The 13,195-nt window shown below is 39.8% G+C and overlaps 1 protein-coding gene across 4 annotated transcripts in view; it reads left to right on the plus strand.

Annotated features, from left to right (window-relative positions):
• The window catches only part of triob (trio Rho guanine nucleotide exchange factor b), a 114,295-nt gene that overhangs the window by 45,440 nt on the left and 55,660 nt on the right, over positions 1-13,195 (plus strand). For 3 of the 4 annotated variants that reach the window (XM_038711918.1, XM_038711916.1, XM_038711915.1), the window contains exons 5-9: positions 1,403-1,595; positions 2,668-2,772; positions 2,982-3,452; positions 4,496-4,618; positions 11,324-11,515. In XM_038711918.1, coding sequence (XP_038567846.1) covers positions 1,403-1,595; positions 2,668-2,772; positions 2,982-3,452; positions 4,496-4,618; positions 11,324-11,515 — 1,084 coding nt within the window. Of the gene's footprint in view, positions 1-884; positions 1,020-1,402; positions 1,596-2,667; positions 2,773-2,981; positions 3,453-4,495; positions 4,619-11,323; positions 11,516-13,195 lie in introns of those variants that run through there. The other variant, XM_038711917.1, reaches the window with a different exon arrangement.

The following is a 13,195-nucleotide window of genomic DNA, read 5'->3' on the forward strand; positions in this document are numbered from 1 at the left end:
CTAGTAAAAAGCCATTACTCCTTTATGTAGCTTACCACTATTTAGTAACACCCTGTTACACCAACGTCTAGTTAGAGTGGATCACTTTTAAATAAACAAAGTGATATGTAGATTGCCACTCCTTTTTCTCTTGGTCTTAAAAAACAGTTAGCTTGTCTTTGCTCTGTAGTTCTGTGTATCGCTGACGTTTAAGTCTAGAAGCACCTTTTCCTTCACATTTGACACTTAGCTCCAGGCTGCTCTGTTTGGAGTCAGTTGTGATTAGCCAGGAGGGAAGCTTGCTCTCTTCTGTTCTGCTGCTTCTTTGTTGCACTCTTGTGCTTTTGCAGGTTGAGTGCTTTTAAGTCTTTTTCACAGTATAGTTTGACTCCAGGTTTCTGCAGGTCTCCTTAAGGGCATTCTGGGATGTCAGAGGCAAAATCAAAAAATACTCAATTTCTGCGTATACTTCAGTCAATGGTTGTCAGTAGGATACAAATGTTCGTATAGTGCAGATAGTTTGCAATTCTGTATTAAAGTCCAAGAACAAGCTAGTAATCAGATGGTGACATCTGGAACAAAATCTTTTCTTTAAAACTCAAAAAAAAGTGCTCAAAACAATGTATAAAAACCAGTCTGAATCCAGGCCAGGTCTGTCGGAGGTGGCCAGCCATCCAGTTTGAGGCTCAGAAGGACCCAGCTGTCACTAACTCAGAAGGAGGTCAGCTTCTTCTCCTCAGCTTGATTTCTCTTTCTCCTGTCTAAATATTTCTTCTGTCTTTATTACATCTGTGTCTCTCTTGCGCTCTCTCTCTTTCTTTTTCTCTCTCCCCCCATCTCCCTCTCTCTCCTCTCCCCCCTCTACACTCTGTTTTTCTCTACCCATTTGGCCGCCGCTCTGTTTTCAGAGAGTGAGGTCAGAGTGAGTTAGAGCAGGAGGGCCTGCGTCTGTTTCTGTCTCCTAGCTAGACACATTCAGATTAAAGCCTTTAACACTGAGAAACAACCTTTTATGGACTTATACAGCAGCGGGACTCCTGGTAAGCAGCAGTGGAAATTTCAACGCTTGAATGTTTTAACAATTTTTTCCCTCCACAGATGCTCTGGAGATTTGTATGGGATGTTTGGACTTTAAATCTTTTTGGCATCTTTGCAGTTATAACAGACCTTTCAGAAAAAGATTTATAGTGTCTCTATTTCTGTTACATGGGCAGTGACAATGCTGTGACAGAATAGTTTGACATTGTTTCTTTTAGCTCACTCATGTTTTTGTCCTTTTTCTGTATCTTGTTTATACTCTCCCCTAAGCTCCCCTAATGGTTTCATGTTAGCATAATAAAATCATTTAAATGCAGTATATCATATCATCTGTTAATTTGCTCTTTAGTGTAGCCTTTTACTTCTTTATTCATGTTTTTTGCAGTGAGGAGGTGGCCAGACATGGCTTCACAGTCATTGTGGACATGCGTGGTTCTAAGTGGGACAGCATCAAACCTCTGCTGAAGATCCTCCAGGACTCTTTCCCTTCTTGTATCCACGTCGCACTCATCATCAAGCCAGATAACTTCTGGCAGAAGCAGAGGACCAACTTCGGCAGCTCCAAGTTTGAATTTGAGGTGGGTGACACACCATACTCTTAACCTAACTACTTCTAATACACACAACTAATCCTTTTAACATCTAGCCTTAGTATTGTTGTTGTGGATGTTGTTGATGGACCATTAGTGTTACAGACTCTTTTGAGTATACATGTTTGTGATTGTTTTATTTTTTTCTACAAGAGATAGCTATATCAGTTGTGCTTATTACCTCACTGCATTTTAAGATGAACAATTTGTTGTAAGCTATTAGTGTTCTTGTTAGCTTAGCATAGCCATCTATCTTAATTTATCAGCTCTAATTGGACTGCTGCTCGGTGACAGTGGCACTGTTCTGTCCCGTGTGGGCATGTGGCGCTGGTATATTTAGACCTGACCCAGTTACTATGGCAACAGGATATATAGGACATGGCGAAGCATTTCGTCCCAACAGTAGGGAGTTGGGTTTGGACAAGCCATTTGTTGTTTTTTATGATGTCAAACGTACTATATTTGAGTAGGGCACAATTATAACCAGGAGGGTTATAGAACTCTGCTGAGTCTCTGCAGAGTTCTTACCCTTAAGTGTGTGTTGTTTTGAAGTTAAAAAAAACACTGTTATTTTAGCATATATACCAGAGAGTACTCAGGTAGATTCCAGTCCTTAATCTGACCGTTTATTTTTCATTTTCTTTGTGTTCCTCTTGCTCTAGTGAATGTCAGCAGTTTCTGTTTTTACTAACTTAAGAGTTTATGTCTGTGTATTTCCATCTTATTAATGATAACATGAATGCTTCTTAAAATGTCTGGAATGTTTTGTGTTTTGTCCCCTCACCTATCTAAACAGTAGACCTGGGGAGCCACTGACTTTACACATTCTTTTCATAATCTAGGGTTGACATTGGGAAATATTTTGACAAGTTAACATTCGATTAGTTTGGAAAATGAAGATGATGATAATTAAACTGTGGTGGTTTGTCTCTTGTTTATCCTTCCTGTCTGTTACTAATGTTTTTGATTTCTGTTCTTTGCCTGCATTCACCCTTCTTTTACCTCATCTATCACTTTATTGTCACTTCCTCTCTTCATTTGTCCCACCCACCTGCACCAGACTGTGATGGTCTCCTTAGAGGGTTTATCCAAGATTGTGGACCCATCCCAGCTGACAGCTGACTTTGAGGGCAGCTTAGAGTACAACCACGATGACTGGATTGAGGTTTGGATACTTTCTCTTTTTCTTCAGCTCTTTAAAAGTCATGCACAAAGACACCAGCCTCTGACATGGCTTTTTATGTTTAATTAAGAAACTCTATCTAACTATTCTGAGCAGGACTTTCTCTGCAAGTCTTGTCTTTTGCCATTACTTAAGTAACTGAAATTCATTCCATTTCGGAAAATGCAGGTCACTTTTAACTTTCGTTTCAGGTGCGGCTGTCATTTGAGACCTTTGCCAGTGACGCAGCGCGGGCACTGGCACGCCTCGAGGAACTCCAGGACACCTTGTCCCAGCGTGATCTCCCGCGGGACCTGGAGGGGGCTCGGAGGCTCATGGAAGAACATGCAGCACTGAAGAAAAGGGCCACTAAGGCCTCGGTAGAGGAGCTAGATTCACAGGGACGAAGGCTGCTACAACGGCTACAGTCACAAACTGCAGGAGGTGGAGGTAGCAGTGATAGTGGGTACGTTAACCGCACTGGTGGAGCTAGTGGAGATTCCAACGACCATCATCACGGGTTCCATACACATGCGGACGCACACAACCTAGTAGCTAAAGTGACGGGTTTGTTGGACAAGCTGCACGGGACTCGCCAAAATCTCCAACAGCTGTGGCACATGAGGAAGCTGAAGCTGGACCAGTGTTTCCAGCTGCGTCTGTTTGAACAGGACGCAGAGAAGGTCAGAATGCCATTCTTTCCTTTTCCATTCTATTCTCCATACTATTCATGTGATAATTGAAACCATGTAGAAGATAAGGTTAATTGGTTCCTCCCTTACTCCTCATATTCCTGCCCCTTGGTGCTTCCATGTGAATATGTGCAGTTTATTTCTTTATACATGCAGGTATTTCAGGCCACACAAGAGCTAATCGTGATGCGTGACCATGCATGCATGTCAGTCTTAGCTGGGTATTTGAAAACATTACATTAATCCAGATGTTTAAGTCCTTAGATCAACTTTCATCCCCATGAAGGCAAGATTAGTGAGGCTGTGTATGTATATACTGGTAACAGCTTAATAGATGAGGTGCATTAGTAGACTGAAACTATGGGCCAGTGTTGACAGAACAGTATCCTGATAATCTAAATAATTTTAACTACATGTGGATTTAAAATTCTAAAAGCTTTTTTTCATCATTTAATAGTAAATTGTATATGATTTTTGTGTATACTCAAGCCATATTTTCTATCTTAGTCAAATATGACCTGAGCTGTGTGCATGGAGACAGAGAGTAAATGAATGTGTAAGTGTGTACCTGTATGTCGTCAGTGTTTCAGGAGTGTGATGTTGTGTGTCTGGAGCTGGAAAAAGATACGACATGTGTTGAGTTGGAGGCAAACACAGATGCTTGCTATGGAAAGTGTTAGAGTTGCAATCAAACACACATTTTCCATACACCAAACATGTAGAGAGACAAAAATAGAAAGAACACACTACCACATAAATAAACCACACACACACACACACACACACACACGTACAGATGAGGTTGTTATTTTGTTCCTCCTTACTACATGGGAGCTTGAAGATGACTTGCCTCTAGAAGTCAGTGCAGTGATGACTGATGAAATGTTTCAGTTAATTACAAACACCAAACAACAACAGGCCCTCTCTTATTCATACAGCTGTTTCTGTGAGTAAATGTGGGATAGAGCGACCCTTTTCATTTACTGTGCATTCTGTAAAACTGACTGCATTTTCTCTCCCTCTTCCGTGAATAGATGTTCGACTGGATCATGCACAACAAGGGGCTTTTTCTCACCAGTTATACAGAGATTGGAGGGAACCACCAACACGCTGTCGAGCTGCAGACCCAGCACAACCACTTTGCTATGAACTGCATGGTAAGACGTCTTTGTCTCTGTCGTGCACACACACACATGCACAGAAACACACTCACACACAGGCGATCAGTCACAGACAATCATCATTAATGTCATTCACAGGCCTCCCACCACTGTACAACCACCATGCACATAAACATGCACTTCTTTTTCACAGCCTTTATCCCAAACCATCCTCTTCCTTCGGCGGTGACTCGCTGTAGACTGATATTTTCTGTGCTGCCACTCTCTCTCAGATTATTCAGCTGTTTTCCACTCTGCCTCAACTCTGCCCCCTCTGTCACGTCTAGTCTCACAGTGCTGTTCCCATAATTGACCCATATCGCCTCCCTGCCCCTCCCATAGCTGTGTTCTGCCCTCTGCTGCTTTGCTCCACCGCCCTCCTTGCTCTGCCCTCCTGTACCTTACTGTAGTCTGTGGAGCTTTGCTGCTGACTAAGTGTAGCTGAGACATTATACTGTATTGACTCTGCAGTCTTTACAGTGCTCTGCTCTGCTCGTTCTTATCAAAACCTTTAACCTTTCAGGATCTTGCTCACTAAAAACATAAATCATCATTCGCTGATCCTTCCTTCATGTTGGTGTTTGTCTTCCACCTATCACAAACCACACAGTGCTCTACTTTACTTACATAGTCACGTTTTATTTTTTTATTCCAGTTCATCAATGACAGTTACATTGCATCGTAATGCTGTGTGATCCCAGTGAGGCAGCGTTTAAACCAAGCTTGAACCACTTTATATCTATGAAGGGTGCACAGGTGGGACTTTTGACAGCAAAGCAAATTTTTTATTTGTTTTTGACTGAAATTGGTTTCAAAACTAAAAAAGACATTTAAATATGACTTAATAATTAAACACGTTTAGCTAGTTACCTCTAATTTGGACAAAAACAACACAACCCTTACACAGGAAAATGTGTTAAATCATAGAAACTATTGTTCGTGTGACAAAAGTGTAGCAAAGGGAGAGTGGGGCCCATGGCCTAAATCCTCCCACTCACAGCATCACAAATCACTGGCGTTAGCAGCTTCAGGGACCGCCCAAAGCAAGTTGTGTCAACACTGCAGGTTGATATGAACCAATAACCCCTGAGACAACAGTAGAAGTACAGTATAAACTCACACATATATTCACAGTATACTGTACACATACACACATGCAGTTGGGTACACTCAGTGACTACTGCCCCCTCCACCCATTCTTCCACAGGAAGTAGCGTTTCCCCTTCCTGTTGCCTGCAAGGCTGAGTGGAAACACACAGTGTCAGGGTGCATGTGTGTTTATGTGCTTTCATGTAGAGAAACTGTGTCTTCTTTTTTCTGTGTGTGTTTCACAATATGTGAACATGCATGGGTGAGTAAAAACAAGTTGAAACAATACAATTACCTGGACTGTGGTTTCCACTGATCTGTTTAAACATTGACATCACAGGTTTAAAATCTGTTGCTGCATCAACATTATAAACAAAGCTTCTGCAATATTGTATTAGTGATAGCTGCTATGGAAATGGAAATTTGCATAAGCGTCATCAACCTAATTCAAGGTTTAATCCAAATGCTAATAGTGACTTTGCAATTATGTAAGTGATAATGGGTCATGCGTAATACAACATATAGAGTTATGTTACTGTTATGCCCCCTATGGGAGGCACCTAACAAATGCAGTTTAGGAATGAAGGAGCTATCTGTTTTTATTTTAAAGGCTCTTTGCTATTAAGGTATAAATGGGGCATTGGTTTTCTATGGTACATTTTATTGTAATTGATAGTAACTAATTGAACTGATAAATCCACATTATAAATAAAATTAATAAAATATGTGAAAATGCAAGTAACTATCAACAAAACCACAACATCTATGATGTGTTGAACGGTCTACACTCATTTCACAGCTCTAGTACAGCAAGAAAACACACAGGCATTTTAGTGTTTGTGTATCTTTGCCTCTAACAATCAAATGTAAATTTTCTTGGCTTTGCAAAACAGGACAAATATGTCATGTTAAGATTGAAAATCATGCTCTTCTTTAATTTGCCCTTTATATCTATAGATGAAATGGTGAAAAGCAGGAATAAGTGGCAGACGTGGAACATAATATATAACACCTGTACATTAAATAGCACAAAATGGTCATGAATATGTGACCTGAACAAGTGGTTGTCCCTTTACATTGTAGACATATTTAAGGGAACGACGAGACGTTGCATCCTCCATTTTCCGAGATATCGCAACTCAGACAGAATGAATTTCCTTTCTGTGGAGGCAAATAAAGTTGTTAATTAAGATTACACCATTTTATACCTATAAACTTTTAATGTTGTGTATATACACATGTACACATAAAGAAACACAAATCTGTTCTTTACCTCAAGATCTTCATAATTTAGTATAAACAGGTCATAGCCAGTGAAACACTCGTCTTCTGTGCTGGAAACGTTGTACATTGAGCTGGAGAGGTTTCTCAGAATGTCTGTAAAGATGAACAACAGCTTTGTTTTACACAACTTTTTTCACTTTGTTTGGAATATTAGGTTGTATAAAACCATTTTTGCTGTTTCCTTCAGAGTTTTGTCATTTTATTTTTTTTTTCTTAGGAACAATCATTCTGAATTAATAGCCAACATGAGTCATATGTTCATTGACCACTCACCTGTTGTCTGAAGTAGTGTGTCTACTTTTTCAATCAGTCTCATATGATCCCCTGACAATCTGTCATCTGTTATAAAAGAGATGTAAACGTTTCTCAATTTGCTCTCAGACAAAGGCCAAGTGGAATACACTTTCACAATTGATGCATGTACATGTATTTTCTGCTGTCAACATGAATCCTATGTTCAATGACCACTCACCTATTTTCAGAAGTTGTGTGCGTACTTTTTCAATCAGACTGCCATCTAATATAAAGAAGGTGTAAACGTTTATCAGTTTTGTGTCAGACAAAGGCAAAGTAGAATACACATTCACAATTCATGCATGCATATATGCTGTTCAACATTTTATCATTCACTGTTCGACCCGCTGGACACTGAAGCCTTCATAGACTCAAGTACTATGAAAAGTTACAGAAATATGAGCGTGTAATGAATGTACCAATATGCAGTCTGTTCTGGAAGACTAAACATTTTGTCGTTGTGGTCATTTCTCAAAAGAAATCCCTGTTTTACAAATTATTCAGGGACAGTCCCCAGCAGAGTTTTCAATGTACAATGTAAGTAATCCTTGAAAGCTTTATGTTCAAATTTCAAAGTGTCAACAATCAAAAGTGGTTCATTTCTTTGAAATAAGTTGTATCTACCCCAAAAGGCGAGTGGGTGCTAAAGGGTTACACTTCAATACAAGACAATACTACACTTTTTTTCCAGATCTTTTTTGTAAACGTCTGCATCTTTAAGGTTGTGATTTCATAAACCAAAGGTCAGACTCACAGTAGATGCTGAGACCGAGCAGCACTCCGAGTAACAGAATACACAGCGACACCAGACACACTGTGGTACACTTGAAGGAAACTAATCAGAGAATGATATAATGTTATTGTAATTTACCAGTATGATCTGCTAGTGTTTTTATCTGTATGTGTATTATTTGAATTTAAGTATGTACCTTACCTATTTGGGGGGGTTGTTTCATTCCTGGTCCTCTGTTTGCATTCACCGGAGGGCGTCTGATAGTCATGTATCTGTCGCGTAGCGAGTGGAATGGGGGCCGTGCAGTGTTTGGGTTTGGGGTGTTTTCCAGTGGTCTCATAGTTAAAACATCATTATTATGTTCTGGCCATGTGTCGGCGTCCATTATCATGTATTCATCATCGGCGCTGTCTGCAGCTGCAGGCCCCTCCATTGTTGCGTTGTGTCTCTGTCTGCATGTGGCTGTGTGTTCTGTATGCATAAAATACATTACAGATAGCTGATGATACTAATGTCTTAGCAGGAAGGGCTTTTTTAGTGGGAGGGACTCATGAGACCAATTTAAATTAGTTTCATTGGAAGTATCAGACAGAACAGTCACTCGCCTAAGGCAGAGGCTCCACCTCTTACCAACCTCCACTCCATTACATCTTGCATATGGAACCATAGATTCAGTTTTAAGAAGACACTGGATTACCAGAGATAGAGCTTCTGTAATGGCTACAGTCCCTAACAAAACCAAACATGCTACATATTTGCACTATACAGATTATACAAGCTACACAAGTGATCATTTTAGTACCCCCACATGTTCAGCAGAATAAAAATGGAAAATACTGGAACAATCCTGAGGGCATGGAGATGATTTGCCTTCAGTTTGTATACACAATATGTATTATAGAGATTAGTAAACAATGGGAAACTAGGTGTTAATTTGATCTATGACATAGTCTACCAGTGAACAGTGACAGTTATTCAAAGTTGTGGTTCACATTGTTTGGTTGGCTTGTTCATGTTGTGCTTTTTCTTTGCATTTTGCAAATACAGCAGAGTATATGCAAATAGGTGTACCCTCAGTGTTTATCTGAAGTTTGTATGGAGAAAGGTCCAACTAGCATAAGTCAGTAGCAGCATGTTTTCTCAGTAGTGAAACCTTTCTAATCTCTGTTCTCAAAGTAACTCTTCCTGTCCAAAGGACACTAATACATGGGCTGCATTAAAAAAGGTTTGTACAGAAAGTAATTTGTTTTTATGCTATTTGGCCTTTGAAGTAAAGGGACTGAAAATGTGGGGAAAGAACTCCTACCAAAACACACGAGTGAAGCTAAGGAAATCCAGTGTTGCATTATTTACATGCATTACCATACAGCAAGCTTACGAGCCGTCTTCTAACTGTCACTGGTTTACTGAATGTTTGGGTCTGTGTCTGACTTTTCTCCCTTGTTCACTAATTCTTTATTCCCTACATAATAAGCGGTCAGTAGTGTACTCTACAAGCATTTCAAACACATAAATCGTCGCTATGGTGTGCCTTGACTAACATGTGCAGTGTCACATAACATTCATTCACATATCTACTAAAAGTGAAGTTTATTAAGGGATGTTTAGCAATGAATATTATGCATATTATGGATAAGTACTTTCATTTTATTGCCAGAATGTGTGAGTTGTTAGTGCACACATTTGGACACTCAGGGCTCAAAGTAAATTCAGTGCATTAGGTAGCAAATACAGAGTGATGTGGTTGAAGCCCGGGTCTCTCCATTCCCTTTTTGCAAGATAAGAAGTATGTTAGGTTCTGCTGTTGTGGACAGCTGTTCATCTCATCCTGTGGTCCATTCACAAAGCAAGTAGTACTACTGTGGGCTTATTTGTTGTCCTACTTCCTGTGGATTTATTGATCTCTGGATCAGCAGTGTTGTCCTTCCTCTCCCTCTTTTTCTGTGTGGCCTTTTCTCGTTTTTCTGTCTCTCACTCTTTCACTTGCCCTCATCAGGTTTGAAATAGGATTAGCTTCTCCCTACTTCTACCTCCCCAACCCCCTTTTCCATCCATCAGTTTTGAATTAAGACTTTACCAACCAGTGTGTTTGAGTACTCCAGCCTCTGTTATTTAATCTAATTCATAATGTCCTACAGATGGCTCAAATGCCTTCAGGCTTGTTGGTTATCACTGGGCGTTTCTTCACCTTGAGGAAAAAAAACCATAATAGTTCTTATCACATAAGATCTACAGTAGCTTAGAGATACTTTACTTGTTATATTTTATTAAAACGTATTAAAGGATTAGTGTAACTGTACTGTGCAGCGCTGTTCTTTTGTGTACCACTACTTGCCTACTGCTGTGTATTCAAGAGCAGTTAGACTCCCTTGGTTTCTAATGTGAGCCATCCTTCTAAGCACACCACTGTCTATTATCCTCGAGTCAACATCAGTTGAAGGCTTTCCTGGACTTGGGACAATGGTGAGTGTATCTGCTTGGTTTGCATGCAACAACTGCTTCAAGTAAAAGTAAGCTATTCAAAACCATTTATAAACCCTAATTTCAGAAAAACACACCATCAGAAATCATCTCAAAAACTCACTGGTGACACAGCAATGTCTGCAACTTTGATGAAAACTCACAATTTTTGTTGCTACAGTCACTCTTCCCAAGACTATATGTTTGAGGGCTGTGGATGGTGTTTGCTTAATTTTTCCTCTCCGTTATGAATGAAACAAGCAAACCAAAAGCTCCAGGAGCAGTAATTGAATAGAATAATAACAGGCTGTTAACACATTTGTTAATTAGCATTTGCTGATCCGTGGCTATCTACACAAAACAGCTTGGAGCCCATATTTTTTAAAAACTGAAAGATTAAGAGGCAAATGTTTTTTTTCCTCTTTATTCACATGAGGTATACCTCCCAAGTGATTTACTTTTTAATGTCCTCAAGGTTGTGTGTGTGTGTATGTGTGAAGGGGAGGGGTACCTTATGGCCAGGGTGCATGCACTGACTATTATTCTCTCTATTACGCACTGTGTATGCTAAAGTAATTGTGGCTATTATATTTCACAAACACACTTTGATTGCTTTGCAGAAATACAGCCAATCTTGGCTGTTTGAAGACATAGTTGCAGCCTCATGCATCATGGCATCCAAAATGAAACCACAGCGCCACAATACTTTAACTGGCAGCCTGTTAATTTACCTTGGCAGAATGCCCAAATATTAACATTACATAGAAAAACACTGTTGATACGAGTCAGTCAATTTTGGTCAGCATTTTAATCGGTGCCGTCTTGCTTCTCTCTCTCTCCAGAATGTGTATGTGAACATCAATCGCATCATGTCAGTAGGGAACCGGCTCCTGGAGTCAGGCCACTACGCCTCTCAGCAGATCCAGCAGATCTCAGGACAGCTGGAGCAGGAGTGGAAGGCCTTTGCTGCAGCACTGGATGAACGCAGCACCCTGCTGGAGATGTCTGCCAGCTTCCACCAGAAAGCAGACCAGGTAGAGACAAGCAACACTGATAGATGTACAGAAAATCCAGTACAGTTCTGATGATGTCAACAGACTTCCGCTGGAAAACTGAGGCATCACCTACATGAATGCGCCATGTGTTACAATAAATGTGTATTATTTGTTTGATTATATGCACAAAAACACATGTACTGTATGTATCTACATATAATCATCCTGTACACATGCAGACATTTTTGGCCAAACTAAATACAGCATATATTTACAAAGTTCTTCCATGCATACAGTGCATACTGTTTTATATTAGATCTATTACAGAACATTAGAAGCGGACAAGATTCTGTCATTTGTACTTTCCTAGTTTAGTGTTACACTTTTACTAATACTTAAAAGAAATAACAGTTTAAAGAGAACGATAAGTAGAGAAAAAAGTGTGGCCTCCACTACAATTTACAGCCTCTGGAGTTGCTTTATCCTTAATAGACCTAAAAGACCATTTAAATGATCAATACCACTTTCCATTGTTTTGCTTACTGTTGCAGTAACAATGCATTAGTTCGTTGTTGACATATATTCTTTGCTGAGTGGCCCTGCTTTTGTACAATCTTTAATGTTATCCAACGAAGGTTAAAATCAATGGCAACTGGACTTGGTTGAAGATACTGGAAGACGTTTTGTCCCTCATCCAAAGGACTTCTTCAGTTCTGACTGACTGGCAGGGAAACTCAGCTATTTAACCTCAGTGGGGTCGTTGGCCCAGGTCATCGATACCGCAGGTTCCCCAACGACCCCACTGAGGTTAAATAGCTGAGTATCCCTGCCAGTCAGTCAGAACTGAAGAAGTCCTTTGGATGGAAGAAGTCCAGTTGCCCTTGATTTTAACCTTCGTTGGATAACTATGACCTGGATGACTGAGAATCTTCATAGACAACAAGACTTCCTTGTAAGCTATAGATATTTTGTTGTCGATATTGGTGGACAGAGCAGCGTTACAGACAGAATGTTGTATGTTTTCAAGTTGTGTTTGTGGCAATGATAGAAACCATGCTTGTCATTCAGAGCCTAGAGTCAGGATCCAGAGACATACACTTTCTCCATACTCCCCTTCCCAAAGCAGCATAATAACATTTCAATCAGTATTTTATCAAAGCTTTCTGCAGAGATCTCTGCTCTTCCGTCTTTTTCGTCTTTTGTTGAACCTTTCCTCACTCTTACCTCAGTATATCTTGTTCTCTATCACTTTCAGCCTTCCTGTTTCCAACCATAACAATTTAGATGCCAAACCTTTATGTAGAGCTGACTATCAGAAGCCATTCGAATGCAGAGTCATTGTTTTCCTTTGTTTTCCATTTGCTAATGGTAGAAGTGAGCAAAACTGTCTGAACTCTTCGTAATGTGGACTTTGTTTATAATAACGTGCAGTGTTAGTATGCAGATTTTGTGTGTGAAAAATACTAGCATGCATACTCCGTGAATGGTGATATAAAATATCAGTCAGTTGTCACTATCAAAACTGTTTCGACAATTATTTTCATTGTAGTGGTTTCATAGAGACAAACTTGTCAGTGGTAAATTTGGCTTGATAAGAAATTCAAATTCTGATGTGAATTTTTTTAGTTAACTAAGTTGTAAAGTTTTATACTGTATAGTTGTGTGTGTGTAGTGTGTGTGTTATGCAGTGTTTATTGTGTAGTGTATCATGATTGAAAT

This window comes from Micropterus salmoides, unplaced genomic scaffold (assembly GCF_014851395.1).
Source record: "Micropterus salmoides isolate LMB-PRFRI ecotype aquatic unplaced genomic scaffold, ASM1485139v1 Ms_hic_scaffold_11, whole genome shotgun sequence".
Lineage (NCBI taxonomy): Eukaryota > Metazoa > Chordata > Actinopteri > Centrarchiformes > Centrarchidae > Micropterus > Micropterus salmoides.